The following is a 25576-nucleotide window of genomic DNA, read 5'->3' on the forward strand; positions in this document are numbered from 1 at the left end:
TTCTAGTCCAAATCAAGTTCACTTCTAGTCCACTTCTAGTCCACCTCTAGTCCACTTCTAGTCCAAATCAAGTTAACTTCTAGTTCAGTTCTAGTCCACCTCTAGTCCAAATCAAGTTAACTTCTAGTCCACTTCTAGTCCAAATCAAGTTAACTTCTAGTTCAGTTCTAGTCCACCTCTAGTCCAAATCAAGTTAACTTCTAGTCCAATTCTAGTTCAGGTCTAGCCCACTTGTAGTTCAGTTATAGTCCAATTTTAATCCACTTCTAGTCCAATTCTAGTCCAATTCTTGTCCAACTCCAGTCCACTTCTAGTCAAAATCAAGTTCACTTCTAGTCCAATTCTAGTCCAAATCAAGTTCACTTCTAGTCCACTTCTAGTCCACCTCTAGTCCACTTCTAGTCCAAATCAAGTTAACTTCTAGTTCAGTTCTAGTCCACCTCTAGTCCAAATCAAGTTAACTTCTAGTCCAATTCTAGTCCACCTCTACTCCACCTCCAGTCCACTTCTAGTCCACCTCTAGTCCACCTCCAGTCCACTTCTAGTCCAAATCAAGTTAACTTCTAGTTCAGTTCTAGTCCACCTCTAGTCCAAATCAAGTTAACTTCTAGTCCAATTCTAGTCCACCTCTACTCCACTTCTAGTCCAATTCTAGTTCAGTTCTAGTCCACCTCTACTCCACCTCCAGTCCACTTCTAGTCCACCTCTAGTCCACTTCTAGTCCACCTCCAGTCCACTTCTAGTCCACCTCTAGTCCACTTCTAGTCCAAATCAAGTTCACTTCTGGCCCAATTCTAGTTCACTTCAAGTCCAATTCTAGTCCAATTCTAGTTCAGCTCTAGTCCACCTCTAGAGGTGTGGGGGTCCCTGTGGGAGGGTGGGGGTCCCTGTGGGGGGGCGGGGGCCCCCAAAGCGTCTCGGCTGTGGCGCCTCTCATGTGGTCCTGGATCATCAGGGCCGGACGTTCATGACGTCACTTCTATATTCTGATACGAGGTGTTGGGCTTGTGGAGTGTGTGTGTGTGTGTGTGTGTGTGTGTGTGCGTGTGTGTGTGTTTATTTCTCTTTTCTGAGCATGTGAAGCCCTGAATGACGTCACACTCCTCCTACAAACAACCTACCCAAACACAATCTGTGGCAGCATGTTTGAAAACGACTCAGGATGACGTCACTAGAAGTTCCACTAAAGCTCAATAGAGTCAGCGGTATTTTCGTTGCGGCGCTGCGCGGGCAGCTAAACCGGCTCTGCGTGACGTGAAGGACCTCCTCCTCCACACAGCAGCAGTAATGGCGGACTACGAGGGCTTCGACGAGCGGGACCGGGCCTACGGCAGCTTCGGCAGCGGCAGAGGGTGAGTGTTCTCCCGGGCCGCCGCGCGCCGCCGTCGACGGGTCGCGGCGGAGCGGCGCGCCGATTCTCGTCGCGGCCCGGGAGCCCGCCGGCCGGGGCCCCGCGGGCTCCATGCGGCTCGTGCTTTCCGGGCCGGCCGTGCGGCGACGCGACGCGGCCGGAAGCAGCGGCTCGGAAACACCGAGGGCCGCGGAGCCCCGAGGCCGGCATGTAGCATTGAGCTAACCAACTCCGGGCGGCGGTTGCGGGGGGGGGCTCGCAGCCATGTGGTGGCGACAGAGCCAGAGCCCCGCCGGGCTGCGGCTGCCGGGCTGCGGCCGCCACCGCCCGCATGGCCGCTGCAGCATGAGGCTGCAGGTGGAGCGGGAGGGGAGGGTGGTGGGGGCGGTCGGGCCGCTGGGCGGTGCAGCAGGGTGGAGGGAGGCGGTCTGGAGGTGCAGCACCGGGTCAGGGTGGAGGTTCACGGGTGATGGAGAGCAGAACTGACGGAGCTCCGCTTATTAAAACCTCTGCAGGGAACCGTCAGTGGTGTTTACAGCCTCCTGCGTCACCGTGTGTGTGTGTGTGTGTGTGTGTGTGTGTGTGTGTGTGTGTGTGTGTGTGTGTGTGTGTGTGTGTGTGTGTGTGTGTGTGTGTGTGTGTGTGTGTGAGAGAGAGAACCATCCTCAGAAAGTCTGGTCCATGAGGGTTGCCAGATCAGATCAGTTTCCAGCCAAATCACATGTTAGAACCTCCTCGTCCAAGAAGAACCAGCAAGTTGCACCTGAACCAGCCCGTCTGTCCCCTCCAGCCCGTCTGTCCCCTCCAGCCCGTCTGTCTCTCCAGCCCGTCTGTCTCTCCAGCCCGTCTGTCCCCTCCAGCCCGTCTGTCTCTCCAGCCCGTCTGTCTCTCCAGCCCGTCTGTCTCTCCAGCCCGTCTGTCCCTCCAGCCCGTCTGTCTCTCCAGCCCGTCTGTCTCTCCAGCCCGTCTGTCCCTCCAGCCCGTCTGTCCCTCCAGCCCGCCTGTCCCCTCCAGCCCGCCTGTCCCCTCCAGCCCGCCTGTCCCCTCCAGCCCGTCTGTCCCTCCAGCCCGACCTAAACAACAACAACAGGATTTCTAGAAAAGCTGACCAGGATTATAAGTCCTGGACCAGTGAGGTTCCCTGTCGAGGTAGTCCTCCAGGACCAGGACCAGGACCTCCATTGTCCAGGAGGAACAGGGACTGGTTACGGATCGCCCAAAGCAGTGAGGATGCAGTATAGATGCAGTGTAGATACAGTATAGATGCAGTGAGGGTGCAGTATAGATGCAGTGAGGGTGCAGTATAGATGCAGTGAGGATACAGTATAGATGCAGTGAGGATACAGTATAGATGCAGTGAGGGTGCAGTATAGATGCAGTGAGGATACAGTATAGATGCAGTGAGGGTGCAGTATAGATGCAGTGAGGATGCAGTATAGATGCAGTGAGGATGCAGTATAGATGCAGTGAGGATACAGTATAGATGCAGTGAGGATGCGGTATAGATGCAGTGAGGATGCAGTATAGATGCAGTGAGGATGCGGTATAGATGCAGTAAGGATACAGTATAGATGCAGTGAGGATACCGTATAGATGTGGTATAGATGCAGTAAGGATGCGGTATAGATGCAGTGAGGGTGCAGTATAGATGCAGTGAGGATGCGGTATAGATGCAGTAAGGATACAGTATAGATGCAGTGATGATACAGTATAGATGCAGTGAGGATGCAGTATAGATGCAGTGAGGATGCGGTATGGATGCAGTGTTGCTGAGTATAGATGCAATGAGGATGCAGTATAGATGCAATGAGGATGCAGTATAGATGAGTATGGATGCAGTATAGATGAGTATGGATGCAGTATAGATGAGTATGGATGCAGTATAGATGCAGTGAGGATGCAGTATAGCTGCAGTATAGATGCAGTGAGGATGCAGTATAGCTGCAGTATAGATGAGTATGGATGCAGTATAGATGCAATGAGGATGCAGTATAGATGAGTATGGATGCAGTATAGATGCAATGAGGATGCAGTATAGCTGAGTATGGATGCAGTATAGATGCAGTGAGGATGCAGTATAGATGCAGTGAGGATGCGGTATAGATGCAATGAGGATGCAGTATAGATGAGTATGGATGCAGTATAGATGAGTATGGATGCAGTGAGGATGCAGTATAGATGCAGTGAGGATGCAGTATAGCTGCAGTATAGATGAGTATGGATGCAGTATAGATGCAATGAGGATGCAGTATAGATGAGTATGGATGCAGTATAGATGCAATGAGGATGCAGTATAGCTGAGTATGGATGCAGTATAGATGCAGTGAGGATGCGGTATAGATGCAGTACGGATACAGTATAGATGCAGTGAGGATACAGTATAGATGCAGTGAGGATGCAGTATAGATGCAGTGAGGATACCGTGAGGATGCGGTATGGATGCAGTATAGCTGAGTATAGATGCAGTGATGATGCAGTATAGATGCAGTGATGATGCAGTATAGCTGCAGTGTAGATGCAGTGAGGATGCGGTATGGATGCAGTGTTGCTGAGTATAGATGCAGTGACGATGCAGTATAGATGAGTATGGATGCAGTGATGATGCAGTATAGCTGCAGTATAGATGAGTATGGATGCAGTGAGGATGCAGTATAGCTGCAGTATAGATGAGTATGGATGCAGTATAGATGCAGTGAGGATGCAGTATAGCTGCAGTATAGATGAGTATGGATGCAGTATAGATGAGTATGGATGCAGTATAGATGAGTATGGATGCAGTATAGATGCAGTGTGGATGCAGTATAGACGAGTATGGATGCAGTATAGATGCAGTGAGGATGCAGTATAGATGAGTATGGATGCAGTATAGATGCAGTGAGGATGCAGTATAGATACAGTGAGGATGCAGTATAGATACAGTGAGGATGCAGTGAGGATGCAGTATAGATGAAGTGAGGATGCAGTATAGATACAGTGAGGATGCGGTATAGATGCAGTACGGATGCGGTATAGATGCAGTACGGATACAGTATAGATGCAGTGAGGATACAGTATAGATGCAGTGAGGATACAGTATAGATGCAGTGAGGATGCGGTATGGATGCAGTATAGCTGAGTATAGATGCAGTGATGATGCAGTGTAGATGCAGTATGGATGCAGTGTTGCTGAGTATAGATGCAGTGACGATGCAGTATAGATGAGTATGGATGCAGTGAGGATGCAGTATAGCTGCAGTATAGATGAGTATGGATGCAGTATAGATGCAGTGAGGATGCAGTATAGATGAGTATAGATGCAATGAGGATGCAGTATAGATGAGTATGGATGCAGTATAGATGAGTATGGATGCAGTATAGATGAGTATGGATGCAGTATAGATGCAATGAGGATGCAGTATAGCTGAGTATGGATGCAGTATAGATACAGTGAGGATGCAGTATAGATACAGTGAGGATGCAGTGAGGATGTAGTATAGATGAAGTGAGGATGCAGTATAGATACAGTGAGGATGCAGTATAGATGCAGTGAGGATGTAGTATAGATGAAGTGAGGATGCAGTGAGGATGCAGTATAGATGCAGTGAGGATGCAGTATAGATGAGTATAGATGCAATGAGGATGCAGTATAGATGAGTATGGATGCAGTATAGATGAGTATGGATGCAGTATAGATGAGTATGGATGCAGTATAGATGCAATGAGGATGCAGTATAGCTGAGTATGGATGCAGTATAGATACAGTGAGGATGCAGTATAGATACAGTGAGGATGCAGTGAGGATGTAGTATAGATGAAGTGAGGATGCAGTATAGATACAGTGAGGATGCAGTATAGATACAGTGAGGATGCAGTATAGATGAGTATGGATGCAGTATAGATGCAATGAGGATGCAGTATAGCTGAGTATGGATGCAGTATAGATGCAGTGAGGATGCAGTATAGATGCAGTGAGGATGCGGTATAGATGCAATGAGGATGCAGTATAGATGAGTATGGATGCAGTATAGATGAGTATGGATGCAGTATAGATGCAGTGAGGATGCAGTATAGCTGCAGTATAGATGAGTATGGATGCAGTATAGATGCAATGAGGATGCAGTATAGATGAGTATGGATGCAGTATAGATGCAATGAGGATGCAGTATAGCTGAGTATGGATGCAGTATAGATGCAGTGAGGATGCGGTATAGATGCAGTACGGATACAGTATAGATGCAGTGAGGATACAGTATAGATGCAGTGAGGATGCAGTATAGATGCAGTGAGGATACCGTGAGGATGCGGTATGGATGCAGTATAGCTGAGTATAGATGCAGTGATGATGCAGTATAGATGCAGTGATGATGCAGTATAGCTGCAGTGTAGATGCAGTGAGGATGCGGTATGGATGCAGTGTTGCTGAGTATAGATGCAGTGACGATGCAGTATAGATGAGTATGGATGCAGTGAGGATGCAGTATAGCTGCAGTATAGATGAGTATGGATGCAGTGAGGATGCAGTATAGCTGCAGTATAGATGAGTATGGATGCAGTATAGATGCAGTGAGGATGCAGTATAGCTGCAGTATAGATGAGTATGGATGCAGTATAGATGAGTATGGATGCAGTATAGATGAGTATGGATGCAGTATAGATGAGTATGGATGCAGTATAGATGCAGTGTGGATGCAGTATAGACGAGTATGGATGCAGTATAGATGCAGTGAGGATGCAGTATAGATGAGTATGGATGCAGTATAGATGCAGTGAGGATGCAGTATAGATACAGTGAGGATGCAGTATAGATACAGTGAGGATGCAGTATAGATACAGTGAGGATGCAGTATAGATACAGTGAGGATGCAGTATAGATGAAGTGAGGATGCGGTATAGATACAGTGAGGATGCGGTATAGATGCAGTACGGATGCGGTATAGATGCAGTACGGATACAGTATAGATGCAGTGAGGATACAGTATAGATGCAGTGAGGATACAGTATAGATGCAGTGAGGATACCGTGAGGATGCGGTATGGATGCAGTATAGCTGAGTATAGATGCAGTGATGATGCAGTGTAGATGCAGTGAGGATGCAGTATGGATGCAGTGTTGCTGAGTATAGATGCAGTGACGATGCAGTATAGATGAGTATGGATGCAGTGAGGATGCAGTATAGCTGCAGTATAGATGAGTATGGATGCAGTATAGCTGCAGTATAGCTGCAGTATAGATGAGTATGGATGCAGTATAGATGCAGTGAGGATGCAGTATAGCTGCAGTATAGATGAGTATGGATGCAGTATAGATGCAGTATAGATGCAGTGAGGATGCAGTATAGATGAGTATAGATGCAATGAGGATGCAGTATAGATGAGTATGGATGCAGTATAGATGAGTATGGATGCAGTATAGATGAGTATGGATGCAGTATAGATGCAATGAGGATGCAGTATAGCTGAGTATGGATGCAGTATAGATACAGTGAGGATGCAGTATAGATACAGTGAGGATGCAGTGAGGATGTAGTATAGATGAAGTGAGGATGCAGTATAGATACAGTGAGGATGCAGTATAGATGCAGTGAGGATGTAGTATAGATGAAGTGAGGATGCAGTGAGGATGCAGTATAGATGCAGTGAGGATGCAGTATAGATGAGTATAGATGCAATGAGGATGCAGTATAGATGAGTATGGATGCAGTATAGATGAGTATGGATGCAGTATAGATGAGTATGGATGCAGTATAGATGCAATGAGGATGCAGTATAGCTGAGTATGGATGCAGTATAGATACAGTGAGGATGCAGTGAGGATGTAGTATAGATGAAGTGAGGATGCAGTATAGATATAGTGAGGATGCAGTATAGATACAGTGAGGATGCAGTATAGATGCAGTGAGGATGTAGTATAGATGAAGTGAGGATGCAGTATGGATGCAGTATAGATGCAATGAGGATGCAGTATAGCTGCAGTATAGATGAGTATGGATGCAGTATAGATACAGTGTGGATGCAGTATAGCTGAGTATAGATGCAGTGAGGATGCAGTGGTGATCCACCACAGTACAGACCTACAGTGAGGATGATGGAGGGTCAGAGGGGGAGGAGCTTCACTGACCATCTCTAACTCGCGATGACATCACAACGTCTCAAAGTTCCAATAATCCGGTCTTTGTCAGAGTTGTCTTCGTGGGGCAGAATGTCCTCGTGGGACAAGTGGTCCTCGTGAGGCAGGATGTCCTCGTGAGGCAGGATGTCCTCGTGAGGCAGGATGTCCTCGTGGGGCAGGATGTCTTCGTGGGGCAGGTGGTCCTCATAGGACAGGATGTCTTCGTGGGGCAGGATGTCTTCGTGGGGCAGGTGGTCCTCGTGGGGCAGGATGTCCTCGTGGGACAGGGGGTCCTCGTGGGGCAGGTGGTCCTCGTGGGGCAGGATGTCCTCGTGGGGCAGGTGGTCTTCGTGGGGCAGGTGGTCTTCGTGGGACAAGTGGTCCTCGTGAGGCAGGATGTCCTCGTGGGGCAGGTGGTCCTCGTGGGGCAGGTGGTCCTCATAGGACAGGATGTCTTCGTGGGGCAGGATGTCTTCGTGGGGCAGGTGGTCCTCGTGGGGCAGGATGTCTTCGTGGGACAGGGGGTCCTCGTGGGGCAGGTGGTCCTCGTGGGGCAGGATGTCCTCGTGGGGCAGGTGGTCCTTGTTAAGGTGTGTTAACAGTTAAATGTTCTGTCTCCCCCTCCTCCCCCCCCAGGCCCCGAGGTGGAGGTGGCCCCGGGGGCCCCAGGAAGCAGAAGGAGCTCCCCTCAGACCCCCCCTACACGGCCTACGTAGGGAACCTTCCCTTCAACACGGTGCAGGGCGACATCGACATCATCTTCAAAGAGCTCAGCCTGCGCAGCGTCCGCCTGGTCCGGGACAAGGAGACGGACAAGTTCAAAGGTCAGGGCCGGTGGCGGGGGGGGGGGGGGGGGCGTCCCTCCTGCAGGCGGCGCTCTGACCTGTGCTTCCTTCCAGGGTTCTGCTATGTGGAGTTTGACGACCTGGAGTCTCTGAAGGAAGCTCTGACGTACGACGGCGCTGTGAGTATGACTCTCTCACTGACCCCTGGTGACCTCACTGCTCCCCTGACCTCTGACCTACCCTGACCCCCCTCTCCTCCTCCCCCCACAGCTGTTGGGTGAGAGGTCACTGAGGGTGGACATCGCAGAGGGCAGGAAGCAGGAACGAGGCGGCGGAGGCTTCGGCTTCAGGAAAGACGAAGGTAGAGGTACGGACGACCTGGACCAGGTGGACGGACCTGGACCAGGTGGACTGACGTGGACCAGGTGGACTGACGTGGACCAGGTGGACTGACGTGGACCAGGTGGACGTGACGTGGACCAGGTGGACGTGACCTGGACCAGGTGAACGTGACGTGACAAGGACCAGGTGGACTGAAGTGGACCAGGTGGATGTGACCCGGACCAGGTGGACCTGATGTGGACCAGGTGGACGTGACGTGGACTGAAGTGGACCAGGTGGACGTGACGTGGACCTGATGTGGACCAGGTGGACTGACGTGGACCAGGTGGACGTGACGTGGGCCGGGTAGACTGACGTGGACATGACGTGACAAAGACCAGGTGGACTGACGTGGACCAGGTGGACGTGACGTGGACCGGGTGGACGTGACGTGGACCAGGTGGACGTGACAAGGACCAGGTGGACCAGGTGGACGTGACGTGACAAGGACCAGGTGGACTGACGTGGACCGGGTGGACTGAAGTGGACCAGGTGGACGTGACGTGACAAGGACCAGGTGGACTGAAGTGGACCAGGTGGACGTGACGTGACGTGGACCGGGTAGACTGACGTGGACCGGGTAGACTGACGTGGACCAGGTGGACGTGACGTGGACCAGGTGGACGTGACGTGGACCAGGTGGACGTGACGTGGACCAGGTGGACGTGATGTGGACCGGGTGGACGTGACGTGGGCCGGGTGAACTGACGTGGACCAGGTGGACGTGACGTGACAAGGACCAGGTGGACTGACGTGGACCAGGTATACGTGATGTGGACCGGGTGGACGTGACGTGGACCAGGTGGACGTGACGTGGACCGGGTAGACTGACGTGGACGTGACGTGACAAGGACCAGGTGGACGTGACGTGACAAGGACCAGGTGGACTGAAGTGGACCAGGTGGATGTGAAGTGGACGTGACGTGGACCTGAAGTGCACCAGGTGGACGTGACGTGGACGTGATGTGACAAGGACCAGGTGGACTGAAGTGGACCAGGTGGACGTGACGTGACAAGGACCAGGTGGACGTGACGTGGACCGGGTAGACTGACGTGGACCAGGTGGACGTGACGTGACAAGGACCAGGTGGACTGAAGTGGACCAGGTGGACCAGGTGGACGTGACGTGGAGCAGGTGGACGTGACGTGGACCAGGTGGACTGACGTGGAGCAGGTGGACGTGACGTGGACCAGGTAGACTGACGTGGAGCAGGTGGACGTGACGTGGAGCAGGTGGACGTGACGTGGACCAGGTAGACTGACGTGGACCAGGTGGACTGACGTGGACCAGGTGGACGTGATGTGGACGACAACAATGTCAATGATATGTAAATGAAACATAGAGGATCGGTGTTGTCACCGTCTTCCTCTGTCCTCTTCTGTCTTCCTCTGTCCTCTCAGTCCTCTCCTGTCCTCCACTGTCTTCTCTTGTCTTCCTCTGTCCTCTCCTGTCTTCTCCTGTCCTCTCCCGTCCTCCTCTGTCCTCTACCGTCTTCCTCTGTCCTCTCCAGTCTTCCTCTCCCGTCCTCCTCTGTCCTGTCCAGTCCTCCTCTGTCCTCTCCAGTCCTCCTCTCCCATCTTCCTCTCCAGTCCTCCTCTGTCCTCTCCCGTCTTCCTCTGTCCTCTCTTGACTTCTGTCTTCTCCTGTCCTCCTCTGTCCTGTCCTCCTCTGTCCCATACCACCTGTCTTCAGGTGCTTTCTAACACAGAGGACGAAGACTCCTCCCCCCTCCTCCTAAGCCCCGCCCCTTTCCTTCTCACTGTGGGGTCCCTGCCTCTTGACCTTTGACCTCCAGCTGCCCCGTCTCTAATATCTGATTGGCTGATGGATGACTAACAAGCTCCGCCTCTGCAGTGCTGCTGCCCCCTGGCTAAACCCCCCACCCCCACTCCTGTCCTCTGCAGGACGAGGAGGTCCCCGAGGAGGAGGAGGAGGAGGAGGAGGAGGAGGAGGAGGACACGAGTCCAAGGACGACTTCTACGATCAGCAGGGAGGAGGTGTGGTCAGACAGCTGGCCAATCAGAGGCCTGCAGAACTTGAGTGGGAGATGATTGACAGGTTGAGTCAGAGGTCAGGAGACGGTCCAGGTCCAGGTGTGGTCAGTCTCAACAGAACCCACCTGGACCTCAGGTGGCCCTGCCACCTCAAGAGTAATGCACCTGAACCAGTATGTGGCTCCGCCCCCTGAAACAGCACACCTGAACTAGAGTATGGCTCCGCCCCCTGGACTAGAGTATGGCCCCGCCCCTGAACTAGAATATGGCCCCGCCCCTGAGAAGACACCTGAACTAGAGTATGGTCCCGCCCCCTGGACTAGAATATGGCTCAGCCCCCTGCGACGACGCCTGAACTAGAGTATGGCCCCGCCCCCTGGACTAGAGTATGGCCCCCGCCCCTGAGCTAGAGTATGGCCCCGCCCCCTGAGACGACACCTGAACTAGAGTATAGTCCCACCCCCTGGGCTAGAGTCTGGCTCAGCCCCCTGCGACGACGCCTGAACTAGAGTATGGCCCCGCCCCCTGGACTAGAGTAAGGCCCCGCCCCTGAACTAGAGTATGGCCCCGCCCCCTGGACTAGAGTAAGGCCCCGCCCCTGAACTAGAGTATGGCCCCGCCCCCTGGACTAGAGTATGGCCCCGCCCCCTGAGACGACACCTGAACTAGAGTATAGTCCCACCCCCTGGACTAGAGTCTGGCTCAGCCCCCTGCGACGACGCCTGAACTAGAGTATGGCCCCGCCCCTGAAATGACACCTGAACTAGAGTATGGCTCCGCCCCCTGGACTAGAGTATGGCCCCGCCCCTGAACTAGAATATGGCCCCGCCCCCTGAGAAGACACCTGAACTAGAGTATGGTCCCGCCCCCTGGACTAGAATATGGCTCAGCCCCCTGCGACGACGCCTGAACTAGAGTATGGCCCCGCCCCCTGGACTAAAGTAAGGCCCCGCCCCCTGGACTAGAGTATGGCCCCGCCCCCTGGACTAGAGTCTGGCTCAGCCCCCTGCGACGACGCCTGAACTAGAGTATGGCCCCGCCCCCTGGACTAGAGTATGGCTCAGCCCCCTGCGACGACGCCTGAACTAGAGTATGGCCCCGCCCCCTGGACTAGAGTCTGGCCCCGCCCCCTGAACTAGAGTCTGGCCCCGCCCCCTGAGATGACACTTGAACTAGATCCTGGCCCCGCCCCCTGAACTAGAGTCTGGCTCCGCCCCCTGAGACGACACCTGAACTAGTCTGGCCCCGCCCCCTGAACTAGAGTCTGGCCCTGCCCCCTGAGACGACACTTGAACTAGAGTCTGGCCCCGCCCCCTGAACTAGAGTCTGGCCCCGCCCCCTGAGACGACACTTGAACTAGAGTCTGGCCTCGCCCCCTGAACTAGAGTCTGGCCCCGCCCCTGAACTAGAGTCTGGCCCCGCCCCCTGAGAGTGTGTCCCATCATGCTTGTTACTCACCTGTCCATTTCCACAGGTTTCCGTGGCTCCGACGACTACGTGGGGGGGCGGAGTCGAGGTGACGGCGGTCGCCCTGGCGACAGAAGGGGTGACACCAGAGCAGGAGGTGGCACGGCAGGGGGGCGCTTCAGAGAGGGGAACCCCCGTGGGGGGGCCACAGACTTCAGGGAGCCGTCTGAAGGTCAGTTCTCTGAAAACATAACTTGACACTTCAGTTCGTCTCCATGGAAACGCTGGTCCTGCTGACCCCAGTAACCACAGTTCTGCACATGCTCAGTAGAGCCAATCACAACAAGGCTTCCTCCGTGATGTCACAACTCTGTCTATGTTCTCCTGGACCTGGTGCTTTTATTTTGACAGTCACCGTAGTACCAATCCAGCTTGGTGCTTTTATTTTGACAGTCTCTGTAATACCAATCCAGCTTGGTGCTTTTATTTTGACAGTCACTGTAATACCAATCCAGCCTGGTGCTTTTATTTTGACATTTCTTTCACAGTTCCTGTGTGGAAGTGAAGTCTGATGAGAATCAGAATTTTGTCAGTTTGGATGTTTTGAGTGAGAAGTAGCTCACTTTGTCTGTCTGTCCCCGTCCCTCCACCTTCTGTCCCCCGTCCCTCCACCCTCTGTCCCCCCGTCCCTCCACCACCCTCTGTCCCCCCGTCCCTCCACCCTCTGTCCCCCCGTCCCTCCACCCTCTGCCCCCCGTCCCTCCACCCTCTGTCCATCTGTCCCTCCACCTTCTGTCCCCCGTCCAGCGGAGCGCGCCCAGCGGCCCAGACTGCAGCTGAAGCCTCGCACCGTCTCGGAGCCCCTCAACCAGGTGGCCAACCCCAACTCCGCCATCTTTGGAGGGGCCAAGCCACGAGAGGAGGTGAGCACCCTGGGGGGGGGGGGGGGTTCTGCAGGGTGGGGGGGGGGTTCTGCAGGTTCTGCAGGGTGACTGGAGGATCAGGACTGACGTGGTTTCTCTTCTTGTCCCCCGTCCCCTGAAGACCCCGGAGCAGAAAGCGGCGCGAGCCCCCGGCGGCGCCCCCGTGGAGGACGAGCAGTGAGGGGGGGGGGGCGGAGCCAGCCACGTTTGATTTGAGCTCCAGGTCCGGGTCCCGGGTTTCAGGACCAGGTCTATGGCGGGCCGGCGCGTGGTCTTCACACCTTGTGTTTGTCTTTCCTGGTCATGTCCCCCCCCCTCCCCCCTGCCCCCCCCTCCCCCGACGAGCTCCACCCAACGGCGTCTAGCCCGGTTCTCTTCCACTGTTCATGGCAATAACGGGTGGAGGCGCTTCAGACTCCACCCACATCAAAGAATAAAGATGAGCGCTTCTGCTTCGGCCTCGTTTGTCTTCGTTTCTCCTGCAACTTCAACGTTTCCTGTTTCTTTGTGTAAAAAGGTGTTTTTCTACATTAAAACAGTATTTAAAGGGTTAAACACATCAGAGTCTGTCTGTTTAGCGCTCCTGTGTGTGTGTGTGCACGCGCGCGCATGCGCGCGTCTTCCTGGTCGTCGTTACTTCCGGTCTCCGCCCGGGCCGGTGCCCGTCGGGCTGGTGAGTTACCTGAAGTTGACCAGGTTACTGAAGCGACCCGCCGGTGAGCCAGTCGTCGTCGCCACTTGGTCGTGTGACGTCACCGCCGCGTCACAGGCGAACGTCGTTAGCTCGCTGCTAACTGGAGCTGCTGTCATTCAACAGGTGAGACGACTCGTGACCTCGTCGGTTAAACTGTCGACTAGTTGCTGGTTCCTCCACTAAAGTTACTGACACCCCCCCCCCCCCCCCCCCCTTCACTTAGTCCGGGTCAAGGTTCTGGTTAGTCTGCTCGGTTCTGAACTTTAACCTTTAAACTTCACTAGCCAGCTCGCGGATAGCCTAGCATTAGCAGCTCCCGGACTCCGTCCGCTGTCCTTCCGGTTTAACGTTTGTCTGCCCGCGTTTCGATCCACGAGCTCCGGTGAGCGTCCGGCCAGAGTCCGCGTCCCGGGGCCGGAGGCGCTCCTTCACCCGGCGACCACTGCCGCTCCGGGCGGTCCTGTGGAGGGGAAGGGACGTCCTGGAGCGGAGCGGCTTCCACTGGAGCCTTGAGCTGAACCGGGCGATCTATGTGCTTTATGTCTATGTCTGGAGCCTCTGGAGAGGTCCGGAAGCTTTACTGACACTTTACTGAAACTATACTACAACTTTACCGCAACTATACTACAACTTTACTGAAACTACTGAAACTATACTACAACTTTACTGCAACTATACTACAACTTTACTGAAACTATACTACAACTTTACTGAAACTATACTACAACTTTACTGAAACTACTGAAACTATACTACAACTTTACTGCAACTTTGCTGAACCTTTACTGAAACTTTACTACAACTTTACTGAACCTTTACTGGAACTTTACTACAACTTTACTGAAACTATACTACAACTTTACTGAAACTACACTACAACTTTACTGCAACTATACTACAACTTTACTGAAACTATACTACAACTTTACTGCAACTATACTACAACTTTACTGAAACTACTGAAACTTTACTACAACTTTACTGCAACTATACTACAACTTTACTGAAACTACTGAAACTTTACTACAACTTTACTGCAACTATACTACAACTTTACTGAAACTACTGAAACGTTACTACAACTTTACTGAAACTACTGAAACTTTACTACAACTTAACTGAAACTACTGAAACTATACTAAAACTTTACTGAAACTATTGAAACTTTACTACAACTTTACTGAAACTCTACTACAACTTTACTGAAACTACTGAAACTCTACTACAACTTTACTGCAACTATACTACATCTTTACTGAAACTACTGAAACTATACTACAACTTTACTGCAACTATACTACAACTTTACTGAAACAACTGAAACTTTACTACAACTTTACTGAAACTATACTACAACTTTACTGAAACTACTGAAACTTTACTACAACTTTACTGCAACTATACTACAACTTTACTGAAACTACTGAAACTTTACTACAACTTTACTGAAACTATACTACAACTTTACTACAACTTTCCTGAAACTATACTACAACTTTACTGAAACTACTAAAACTTTACTACAACTTTACTGCAACTATACTACAACTTTACTGAAACTACTGAAACTATACTACAACTTTACTGAAACTATACTACAACTTTACTGAAACTACTGAAACTTTACTACAACTTTACTGCAACTATACTACAACTTTACTGAAACTACTGAAACTTTACTACAACTTTACTGAAACTATACTACAACTTTACTGAAACTACTGAAACTATACTACAACTTTACTGCAACTTTGCTGAACCTTTACTGAAACTTTACTACAACTTTACTGAACCTTTACTGGAACTTTACTACAACTTTACTGAAACTATACTACAACTTTACTGAAACTACACTACAACTTTACTGCAACTATACTACAACTTTACTGAAACTATACTACAACTTTACTGCAACTATACTACAACTTTACTGAAACTACTGAAACTTTACTACAACTTTACTGCAACTATACTACAACTTTACTGAAACTACTGAAACTTTACTACAACTTTACTGCAACTATACTACAACTTTACTGAAACTACTGAAACGTTACTACAACTTTACTGAAACTACTGAAACTTTACTACAACTTTACTGAAACTACTGAAACTATACTAAAACTTTACTGAAACTATTGAAACTTTACTACAACTTTACTGAAACTCTACTACAACTTTACTGAAACTACTGAAACTCTACTACAACTTTACTGCAACTATACTACATCTTTACTGAAACTACTGAAACTATACTACAACTTTACTGCAACTATACTACAACTTTACTGAAACAACTGAAACTTTACTACAACTTTACTGAAACTATACTACAACTTTACTGAAACTACTGAAACTTTACTACAACTTTACTGCAACTATACTACAACTTTACTGAAACTACTGAAACTTTACTACAACTTTACTGAAACTATACTACAACTTTACTGAAACTACTAAAACTTTACTACAACTTTACTGCAACTATACTACAACTTTACTGAAACTACTGAAACTTTACTACAACTTTACTGCAACTATACTACAACTTTACTGAAACGTTACTACAACTTTACTGAACCTTTACTACAACTTTACTGAAACTACTGAAACTTTACTACAACTTTACTGAAACTATACTACAACTTTACTGAAACTACTGAAACTTTACTACAACTTTACTGAAACTTTACTACAACTTTACTGAAACTATACTACAACTTTACTGAAACTATACTACATCGTTACTGAACCTTTACTGAAACTATACTGCAACTTTACTGAAACTACTGAAACTTTACTACAACTTTACTGAAACTATACTACAACTTTACTGAAACTACTGAAACTATACTACAACTTTACTGAAACTACTGAAACTTTACCACAACTTTACTGAAACTACTGAAACTATACTAAAACTTTACTGAAACTATTGAAACTTTACTACAACTTTACTGCAACTATACTACATCTTTACTGAAACTACTGAAAGTATACTACAACTTTACTGCAACTATACTACAACTTTACTGAAACTACTGAAACTTTACTACAACTTTACTGAAACTATACTACAACTTTACTGAAACTACTGAAACTTTACTACAACTTTACTGCAACTATACTACAACTTTACTGAAACTACTGAAACTTTACTACAACTTTACTGAAACTATACTACAACTTTACTGAACCTTTACTGAAACTTTACTACAACTTTACTGAACCTTTGCTGAAACTTTACTACAACTTTACTGAAACTACTGAAACTATACTACAACTTTACTGAAACTACTGAAACTTTACTGAAACTATACTACAACTTTACTGAAACTACTGAAACTATACTACAACTTTACTGAAACTCCTGAAACTTTACTACAACTTTACTGAAACTACTGAACCTATACTAAAACTTTACTGAAACTATTGAAACTTTACTACAACTTTACTGAAACTATACTACAACTTTACTGAAACTACTGAAACTCTACTACAACTTTATTGCAACTATACTACATCTTTACTGAAACTACTGAAACTATACTACAACTTTACTGCAACTATACTACAACTTTACTGAAACTACTGAAACTTTACTACAACTTTACTGAAACTATACTACAACTTTACTGAAACTACTGAAACTTTACTACAACTTTACTGCAACTATACTACAACTTTACTGAAACTACTGAAACTTTACTACAACTTTACTGAAACTATACTACAACTTTACTACAACTTTCCTGAAACTATACTACAACTTTACTGAAACTACTAAAACTTTACTACAACTTTACTGCAACTATACTACAACTTTACTGAAACTACTGAAACTTTATTACAACTTTACTGCAACTATACTACAACTTTACTGAAACTACTGAAACGTTACTACAACTTTACTGAAACTACTGAAACTTTACTGCAACTATACTACAACTTTACTGAAACTACTGAAACGTTACTACAACTTTACTGAAACTACTGAAACTTTACTACAACTTTACTGAAACTATACTACAACTTTACTGAAACTACTGAAACTTTACTACAACTTTACTGAAACTTTACTACAACTTTACTGAAACTATACTACAACTTTACTGAAACTATACTACATCTTTACTGAACCTTTACTGAAACTATACTGCAACTTTACTGAAACTACTGAAACTTTACTACAACTTTACTGCAACTATACTACAACTTTACTGAAACTACTGAAACTTTACTACAACTTTACTGAAACTATACTACAACTTTACTGAACCTTTACTGAAACTTTACTACAACTTTACTGAACCTTTACTGAAACTTTACTACAACTTTACTGAAACTATAGAACTTTACTGAAACTTTACTATAACTACTGAAACTATACTACAACTTTACTTAAACTATACTACAACTTTACTGAAACTACTGAAACTATACTACAACTTTACTGCAACTATACTACAACTTTACTGAAACTACTGAAACTATACTACAACTTTACTGCAACTATACTACAACTTTACTGAAACTACTGAAACTTTACTACAACTTTACTGCAACTATACTACAACTTTACTGAAACTTTACTACAACTTTACTGAAACTACTGAAACTATACTACAACTTTACTGCAACTATACTGCAACTATGCTACAACTTCACTGAAACTACTGAAGCTTTACTACAACTTTACTGAAACTTTACTACAACTTTACTGAAACTATACTGCAACTTTACTGAAACTTTACTACAACTTTACTGCAACTATACTACAACTTTACTGAAACTACTGAAACTTTACTACAACTTTACTGAAACTTTACTACAACTTTACTGAAACTATACAACTTTACTGAAACTTTACTATAACTACTGAAACTTTACTACAACTTTACTGAAACTATACTACAACTTTACTGAAACTTTATTACAACTTTACTGAAACTATACTACAACTTTACTGAAACTTTATTACAACTTTACTGAAACTTTATTACATCTTCACTACAACTTTACTGCAACTTTACTGAAGCTTTAGTGAAAGTACTGAAACTTTGCTGAAACTTCACTGAACCTTTACTGAAACTATACTACAACTTTACTTAACTGGGAAACTTTAGTGTAACTTTAGGAATCACAGCCATTTGAGGAGAACCTTTGGTTCCTCATAGAACCCGTGGTTCCTCAGGAGAACCTCTGGTTCCTCGTAGAACCGTGGTTCCTCAGGAGAACCTCTGGTTCCTCATAGAACCCGTGGTTCCTCAGGAGAACCAGCCGATTGAGGAGTTTTCAGTAAACAAACTCAAATGTTCTCTGGTTCACTTCAGTACAAAACTTCAAGAAACAAAGTGAATCAGTTTGATCCTGGACCTGAACTGATCAGTGATCAATAACCAGTCAATAGTGTGTGTGTGTGTCTGTCTGTCTGTCTGTCTGTCTGTCTGTCTGTCTGTCTGTCTGTCTGTCTGTCTGTCTGTGTGTGTGTGTGTGTGTGTGTGTGTGTGTGTGTGTGTGTGTGTGTGTGTGTGTGTGTGTGTCTGTGAGTGTGTGTGTGTGTGTGTGTGTGTGTGTGTGTGTTGCAGCCATATCCTTCTCTCAGTGTGTATGTGTGTGTGTGTGTGTGTGTGTGTGTGTGTGTGTGTGTGTGTGTGTGTGTGTGTGTGTGTGTTGCAGCCATATCCTTCTCTCAGTGTGTGTGTGTGTGTGTGTGTGTGTGTGTGTGTGTGTGTGTGTGTGTGTGTGTGTGTGTGTTGCAGCCATATCCTTCTCTCAGTGTGTGTGTGTGTGTGTGTGTGTGTGTGTGTGTGTGTGTGTGTGTGTGTGTGTGTGTGTGTGTGTGTGTGTGTGTGTGTGTGTGTGTGTGTTGCAGCCATATCCTTCTCTCAGTGTGTGTGTGTGTGTGTGTGTGTTGCAGCCATGTTGTCCTGCTGTGTGTGGGGCTGTCTGGACTCAGACTGTCCCTCAGAGACGGAGGACAGTCGTCCTCCTCGTCAGTCCTTCACCAACTCCGCCTTCAGCAGCCGGACGTCACCAGAGGAGTCCTGCAGGGCCTGTGGAGGACGTCTGGACACACACTCCAAGACGGTGGGACACACTCTCTCTCTGCAAGAGGGTGAGACACACTCACACTCTCTGCAAGAGGGTGAGACACTCTCTCTCTGCAAGAGGGTGAGACACACTCTCTCTCTGCAAGAGGGTGGGACACTCTCTCTCTGCAAGAGGGTGAGACACACTCTCTCTCTCTGCAAGAGGGTGGGACACTCTCTCTGCAAGAGGGTGGGACACACTCTCTCTGCAAGAGGGTGGGACACTCTCTCTCTGCAAGAGGGTGAGACACACTCTCTCTCTGCAAGAGGGTGGGACACACACTCTGCAAGAGGGTGGGACACACTCTCTCTCTGCAAGAGGGTGGGATACACACTCTGCAAGAGGGTGGGACACACTCTCTCTCTCTGTAAGAGGGTGGGACACTCTCTGCAAGAGGGTGGGACACACACTCTGCAAGAGGGTGGGACACACTCTCTCTCTGCAAGAGGGTGGGACACACCCTCTCTCTCTGCAAGAGGGTGGGACACACTCTCTCTCTGCAAGAGGGTGGGACACACACTCTGCAAGAGGGTGGGACACACTCTCTCTCTCTGCAAGAGGGTGGGACACACACTCTGCAAGAGGGTGGGACACACTCTCTCTCTGCAAGAGGGTGGGACACTCTCTGCAAGAGGGTGAGACACACTCACACTCTCTGCAAGAGGGTGGGACACTCTCTCTCTCTGCAAGAGGGTGGGACACACTCTCTCTCTGCAAGAGGGTGAGACACACTCTGTCTCTGCAAGAGGGTGGGACACACACTCTGCAAGAGGGTGGGACACACTCTCTCTCTGCAAGAGGGTGGGACACACACACTGTGCAAGAGGTTGGGACACTCTCTCTCTGCAAGAGGGTGAGACACACTCTGTCTCTGCAAGAGGGTGGGACACACTCTCTCTCTGCAAGAGGGTGAGACACTCTCTCTGCAAGAGGGTGGGATACACACTCTGCAAGAGGGTGAGACACTCTCTCTCTGCAAGAGGGTGAGACACACACTCTGCAAGAGGGTGGGACACTTTCTCTCTGCAAGAGGGTGGGACACACTCTCTGCAAGAGGGTGAGACACACACTCTGCAAGAGGGTGGGACACTCTCTCTCTGCAAGAGGGTGGGACACACTTGCTCTCTGCAAGAGGGTGGGACACACACACTCTGCAAGACGGTGGGACACACTCTCTCTCTGCAAGAGGGTGGGACACTCTCTCTCTGCAAGATGGTGGGACACACTCACTCTGCAAGAGGGTGAGACACACACTCTGCAAGATGGTGGGACACACTCACTCTCTCTGCAAGAGGGTGGGACACACTCACTCTCTCTGCAAGAGGGTGGGACACACTCTCTCTCCAGATGTTCTCCAGACAGCAGTAGTGAAGGTCTCTCCCCCCTCTCTCCACCCAGCACCTGTGTGTAGACTGTAAGAAGAGCTACTGTAGCCGATGCTCCGCCCACCACGAGCCCCGCCCCCGCCTCTGCCACACCTGTCAGCGTTTCTATGGCAACCTGCTTCAGAGGGCAGAGCTTATGAAGCTGAAGGTGAAGGAGCTGCGAGACTACCTCCACCTGCATGAGATCCCCACCCACCTGTGCAGAGAGAAGGTAACGACCACCCCTCCCCCATGTCCCCACCTCCTCCACCATGTCCCCCCTCCACCATGTCCCCCCTCCCCCACCTCCTCCACCATGTCCCCCCTCCACCATGTCCCCCCTCCCCCACCTCCTCCACCATGTCCCCCCTCCCCCACCTCCTCCATCATGTTCACCCTCCCCCACCTCCTCCACCATGTCCCCCTCCACCATGTCCCCCCTCCCCCACCTCCTCCACCATGTCCACCCTACCCCACCTCCTCCACCATGTCCCCCCTCCACCATGTCCCCCCTCCACCATGTCCCCCCTCCCCCACCTCCTCCACCGTGTCCCCCCTCCACCATGTCCACCCTCCCCCACCTCCTCCACCATGTCCCCCCTCCTCCACCGTGTCCCCCCTCCACCATGTCCCCCCTCCCCCACCGTGTCCCCCCTCCACCATGTCCACCCTCCCCCACCTCCTCCACCATGTCCCCCCTCCTCCACCGTGTCCCCCCTCCACCATGTCCCCCCTCCCCCACCTCCTCCACCATGTCCCCCCCTCCCCCACCTCCTCCACCGTGTCCCCCCTCCACCATGTCCCCCCTCCCCCACCTCCTCCACCATGTCCCCCCGTCCCCCACCTCCTCCCTCCATGTCCAGCCTCCCCCTCCCCCTCCCTCTCCCCCCAGCCTCTTTGCTCTGACCCCGTCCCCCCATGCAGGAGGAGCTGGTGGAGTTGATCCTCAGTCAGCAGTCGTCTCCGTCCAGTAGCTCCGCCCCCGAGACGCCTTCAGTGACGTCACCTGACCACACCTCCACATTCCCTGTCCATCCCCCTGCTGAGGCCCCGCCCACCCAGCGGCCCGATGCCTTGCCCACCCAGCGGCCCGAGGCCCCGCCCACCCAGCGGCCCGAGGCCCCGCCCACCGAGCCGGAGGAGCCGGAGGAGCCGGACCGGGACGGAGAGCAGGTGAGAACCGAGCGGACAGGAAGTGGCGTGGTGGAGTGGGCGGGGCTGTGACGCCGTCACGTGTCTCTCAGGTGGAGGAGGAGGAGGTGGAGGAGGAGGCGGTGGAGGAGGAGGAGGTGGAGGAGGAGGCGGCGGCGGTGGCCAGCGGCCGCTGGGCGTCCCTGTCCGACCTGAGCGGCGAGGACGACATCGAGGTTCTGAGCGTCCGGCAGCTGAAGCAGATTCTGGCCCGGAACTTCGTGGACTTCAAAGGCTGCTGTGAGAAGTGGGAGCTGATGGAGCGGGTGACCCGGCTCTACCGGGACCACCGGGACCACCGGGACCACCGGGACCACCAGGACGGTGAGGCCTCGCCTGGAGACCCAGGGCTCCACCCACCTCCACCCTCCTGCAGACTGACGTGTGTGTGTGTGTGTGTGTGTGTGTGTGTGTGTGTGTGTGTGTGTGTGTGTGTGTGTGTGTGTGCAGGGCCGGGCCCCCCCACAGCGCCCCCGGAGGACAACCTGTGCAGGATCTGCATGGACGGTCCCATCGACTGCGTCCTGCTGGAGTGTGGTCACATGATCACCTGCACCCGCTGCGGCAAGAGGATGAGCGAGTGTCCGCTGTGTCGGCAGTACGTGGTCCGGGCCGTGCACGTGTTCCGGTCCTGAGGCCCTGCTCCTCCAGACCCTGTCCTCCTCCAGACCCTGTCCTCCACACGTTCTAAATGCGACCAAAAGTCAACTAATTCCGATGGGGGACAGGCTCCGCCCCCTGGCGCCCGACCCCCCCACTAACTGAACTCTGTGTGTTTTGAATTCTGTTTGTTTTTCCTGAACTTGTTGAAGTTTCTTCATGTTTTTGGTGAAATGATTGTTTGACTTTGGTGAACATTTTGGGGGGGTCCTTCTTCTTCCTGTTGGGGGGGGTCCTTCTTCTTCCTGTTGGGGGGGTCCTTCTTCATCCTGTTGGGGGTTTCACCTCTGTGTTGGGGGGGGATCCTTCTTCTTCCTGTTGGGGGGGGTTCTTCTTCATCCTGTTGGGGGGGGGGGGGTCCTTCTTCATCCTGTTGGGGGTTTCACCTCTGTGTTGGGGGGGGATCCTTCTTCTTCCTGTTGGGGGGGGTTGTTGGGGAACAAACAGAACAGTGAATGTTGATCTCTCAGCTGCTCTTTGATCTTTTCAACACTTTGAAGTTTTCCTGGAAAGATATTTTTAAAAGAGGTTTAGTTTTCTGAGTGAATTTTGAATAATTTTGCAATAAAAGTGATTTTCTGTCGTTGCCTCGTCTCAATTTTCCTCGGGTGGAACCAACTACACTCTGGATGGAACCAACTACACACTCTGGGTGGAACCAACTACACTCTGGATGGAACCAACTACACTCTGGATGGAACCAACTACACACTCTGGGTGGAACCAACTACACTCTGGATGGAACCAACTACACACTCTGGGTGGAACCAACTACACTCTGGATGGAACCAACTACACACTCTGGGTGGAACCAACTACACTCTGGGTAGAACCAACTACACTCTGGGTGAAACCAACTACACTGGGTAGAACCAACTACACTCTGGGTGGAACCAACTACACTCTGGGTAGAACCAACTACACTCTGGATGGAACCAACTACACTCTGGATGGAACCAACTACACACTCTGGGTGGAACCAACTACACTCTGGGTAGAACCAACTACACTCTGGGTGAAACCAACTACACTGGGTAGAACCAACTACACTCTGGGTGGAACCAACTACACTCTGGATGGAACCAACTACACTCTGGATGGAACCAACTACACACTCTGGGTGGAACCAACTACACTCTGGGTAGAACCAACTACACTCTGGATGGAACCAACTACACACTCTGGGTGGAACAAACTACACTCTGGGTAGAACCAACTACACTCTGGGTGAAACCAACTACACTGGGTAGAACCAACTACACTCTGGATGGAACCAACTACACACTCTGGGTGGAACCAACTACACTCTGGATGGAACCAACTACACACTCTGGGTGGAACCAACTACACTCTGGGTAGAACCAACTACACTCTGGGTGAAACCAACTACACTCTGGGTAGAACCAACTACACTCTGGGTGGAACCAACTACACTCTGGGTGGAACCAACAACACTCTGGGTAGAACCAACTACACTCTGGGTGGAACCAACTACACTCTGGCTAGAACCAACTACACACTCTGGGTGGAACCAACTACACTCTGGGTGGAACCAACTACACTCTGGGTAGAACCAACTACACTCTGGGTGAAACCAACTACACACTGGGTGGAACCAACTACACACTCTGGGTGGAACCAACTACACTCTGGGTAGAACCAACTACACTCTGGGTGGAACCAACTACACACTCTGGGTGGAACCAACTACACTCTGGATGGAACCAACTACACACTCTGGGTGGAACCAACTACACTCTGGATGGAACCAGCTACACACTCTGGGTGGAACCAACTACACTCTGGGTAGAACCAACTACACTCTGGGTGAAACCAACTACACTCTGGGTAGAACCAACTACACTCTGGGTGGAACCAACTACACACTCTGGGTGGAACCAACTACACACTCTGGGTGGAACCAACTACACACTCTGGGTGGAACCAACTACACTCTGGGTGAAACCAACTACACTCTGGGTGGAACCAACTACACACTCTGGGTGGAACCAACTACACTCTGGGTAGAACCAACTACACTCTGGGTGAAACCAACTACACTCTGGGTGGAACCAACTACACTCTGGATGGAACCAACTACACACTCTGGATGGAACCAACTATACTCTGGATTGAACCAACTACACACTCTGGGTGGAACCAACTACACTCTGGGTAGAACCAACTACACTCTGGGTGAAACCAACTACACTCTGGGTAGAACCAACTACACTCTGGGTGGAACCAACTACACTCTGGGTAGAACCAACTACACTCTGGTTTGAACCAACTACACTCTGGATGGAACCAACTACACACTCTGGGTGGAACCAACTACACACTCTGGGTAGAACCAACTACACACTCTGGGTGGAACCAACTACACTCTGGGTGAAACAAACTACACACTCTGGGTAGAACCAACTACACTCTGGGTGAAACCAACTACACTCTGGGTGGAACCAACTACACACTCTGGGTGGAACCAACTACACTCTGGGTAGAACCAACTACACTCTGGGTGAAACCAACTACACTCTGGGTGGAACCAACTACACACTCTGGGTGGAACCAACTACACTCTGGGTAGAACCAACTACACTCTGGGTGAAACCAACTACACTCTGGGTGGAACCAACTACACT

General features: G+C 50.0%; 2 protein-coding genes across 5 annotated transcripts; both read left to right on the forward strand.

The window, feature by feature from the left end:
- The first annotated feature begins 1205 nt into the window (after positions 1–1205).
- eif4h (eukaryotic translation initiation factor 4h) lies at positions 1206–13381 on the forward strand. Of its 4 annotated transcripts, none has more exons than XM_080521386.1 (8): positions 1206–1352; positions 8075–8262; positions 8338–8402; positions 8494–8590; positions 10510–10602; positions 12074–12238; positions 12814–12929; positions 13051–13381. In XM_080521386.1, the coding sequence occupies exons 1-8, from the start codon at positions 1288–1290 to the stop codon at positions 13108–13110; spliced, it is 849 nt and encodes a 282-aa protein (XP_080377512.1). In that variant the 5' UTR covers positions 1206–1287; the 3' UTR covers positions 13111–13381. The 4 variants fall into 4 exon arrangements, with proteins under 4 accessions (XP_080377512.1, XP_080377513.1, XP_080377514.1 ...); XM_080521387.1 differs by having other exon boundaries at positions 8494–8584; XM_080521388.1 differs by lacking the exon at positions 10510–10602.
- Positions 13382–13606: 225 nt separating this feature from the next.
- rffl (ring finger and FYVE-like domain containing E3 ubiquitin protein ligase) lies at positions 13607–23171 on the forward strand. The gene is made up of 6 exons (XM_080521400.1): positions 13607–13746; positions 19544–19713; positions 21115–21312; positions 22005–22253; positions 22373–22595; positions 22722–23171. The coding sequence occupies exons 2-6, from the start codon at positions 19546–19548 to the stop codon at positions 22904–22906; spliced, it is 1023 nt and encodes a 340-aa protein (XP_080377526.1). The 5' UTR covers positions 13607–13746; positions 19544–19545; the 3' UTR covers positions 22907–23171.
- Positions 23172–25576: the final 2405 nt, after the last annotated feature.

Source organism: Blennius ocellaris (assembly GCF_963422515.1).
Source record: "Blennius ocellaris genome assembly, contig: SCAFFOLD_77, whole genome shotgun sequence".
NCBI lineage: Eukaryota > Metazoa > Chordata > Actinopteri > Blenniiformes > Blenniidae > Blennius > Blennius ocellaris.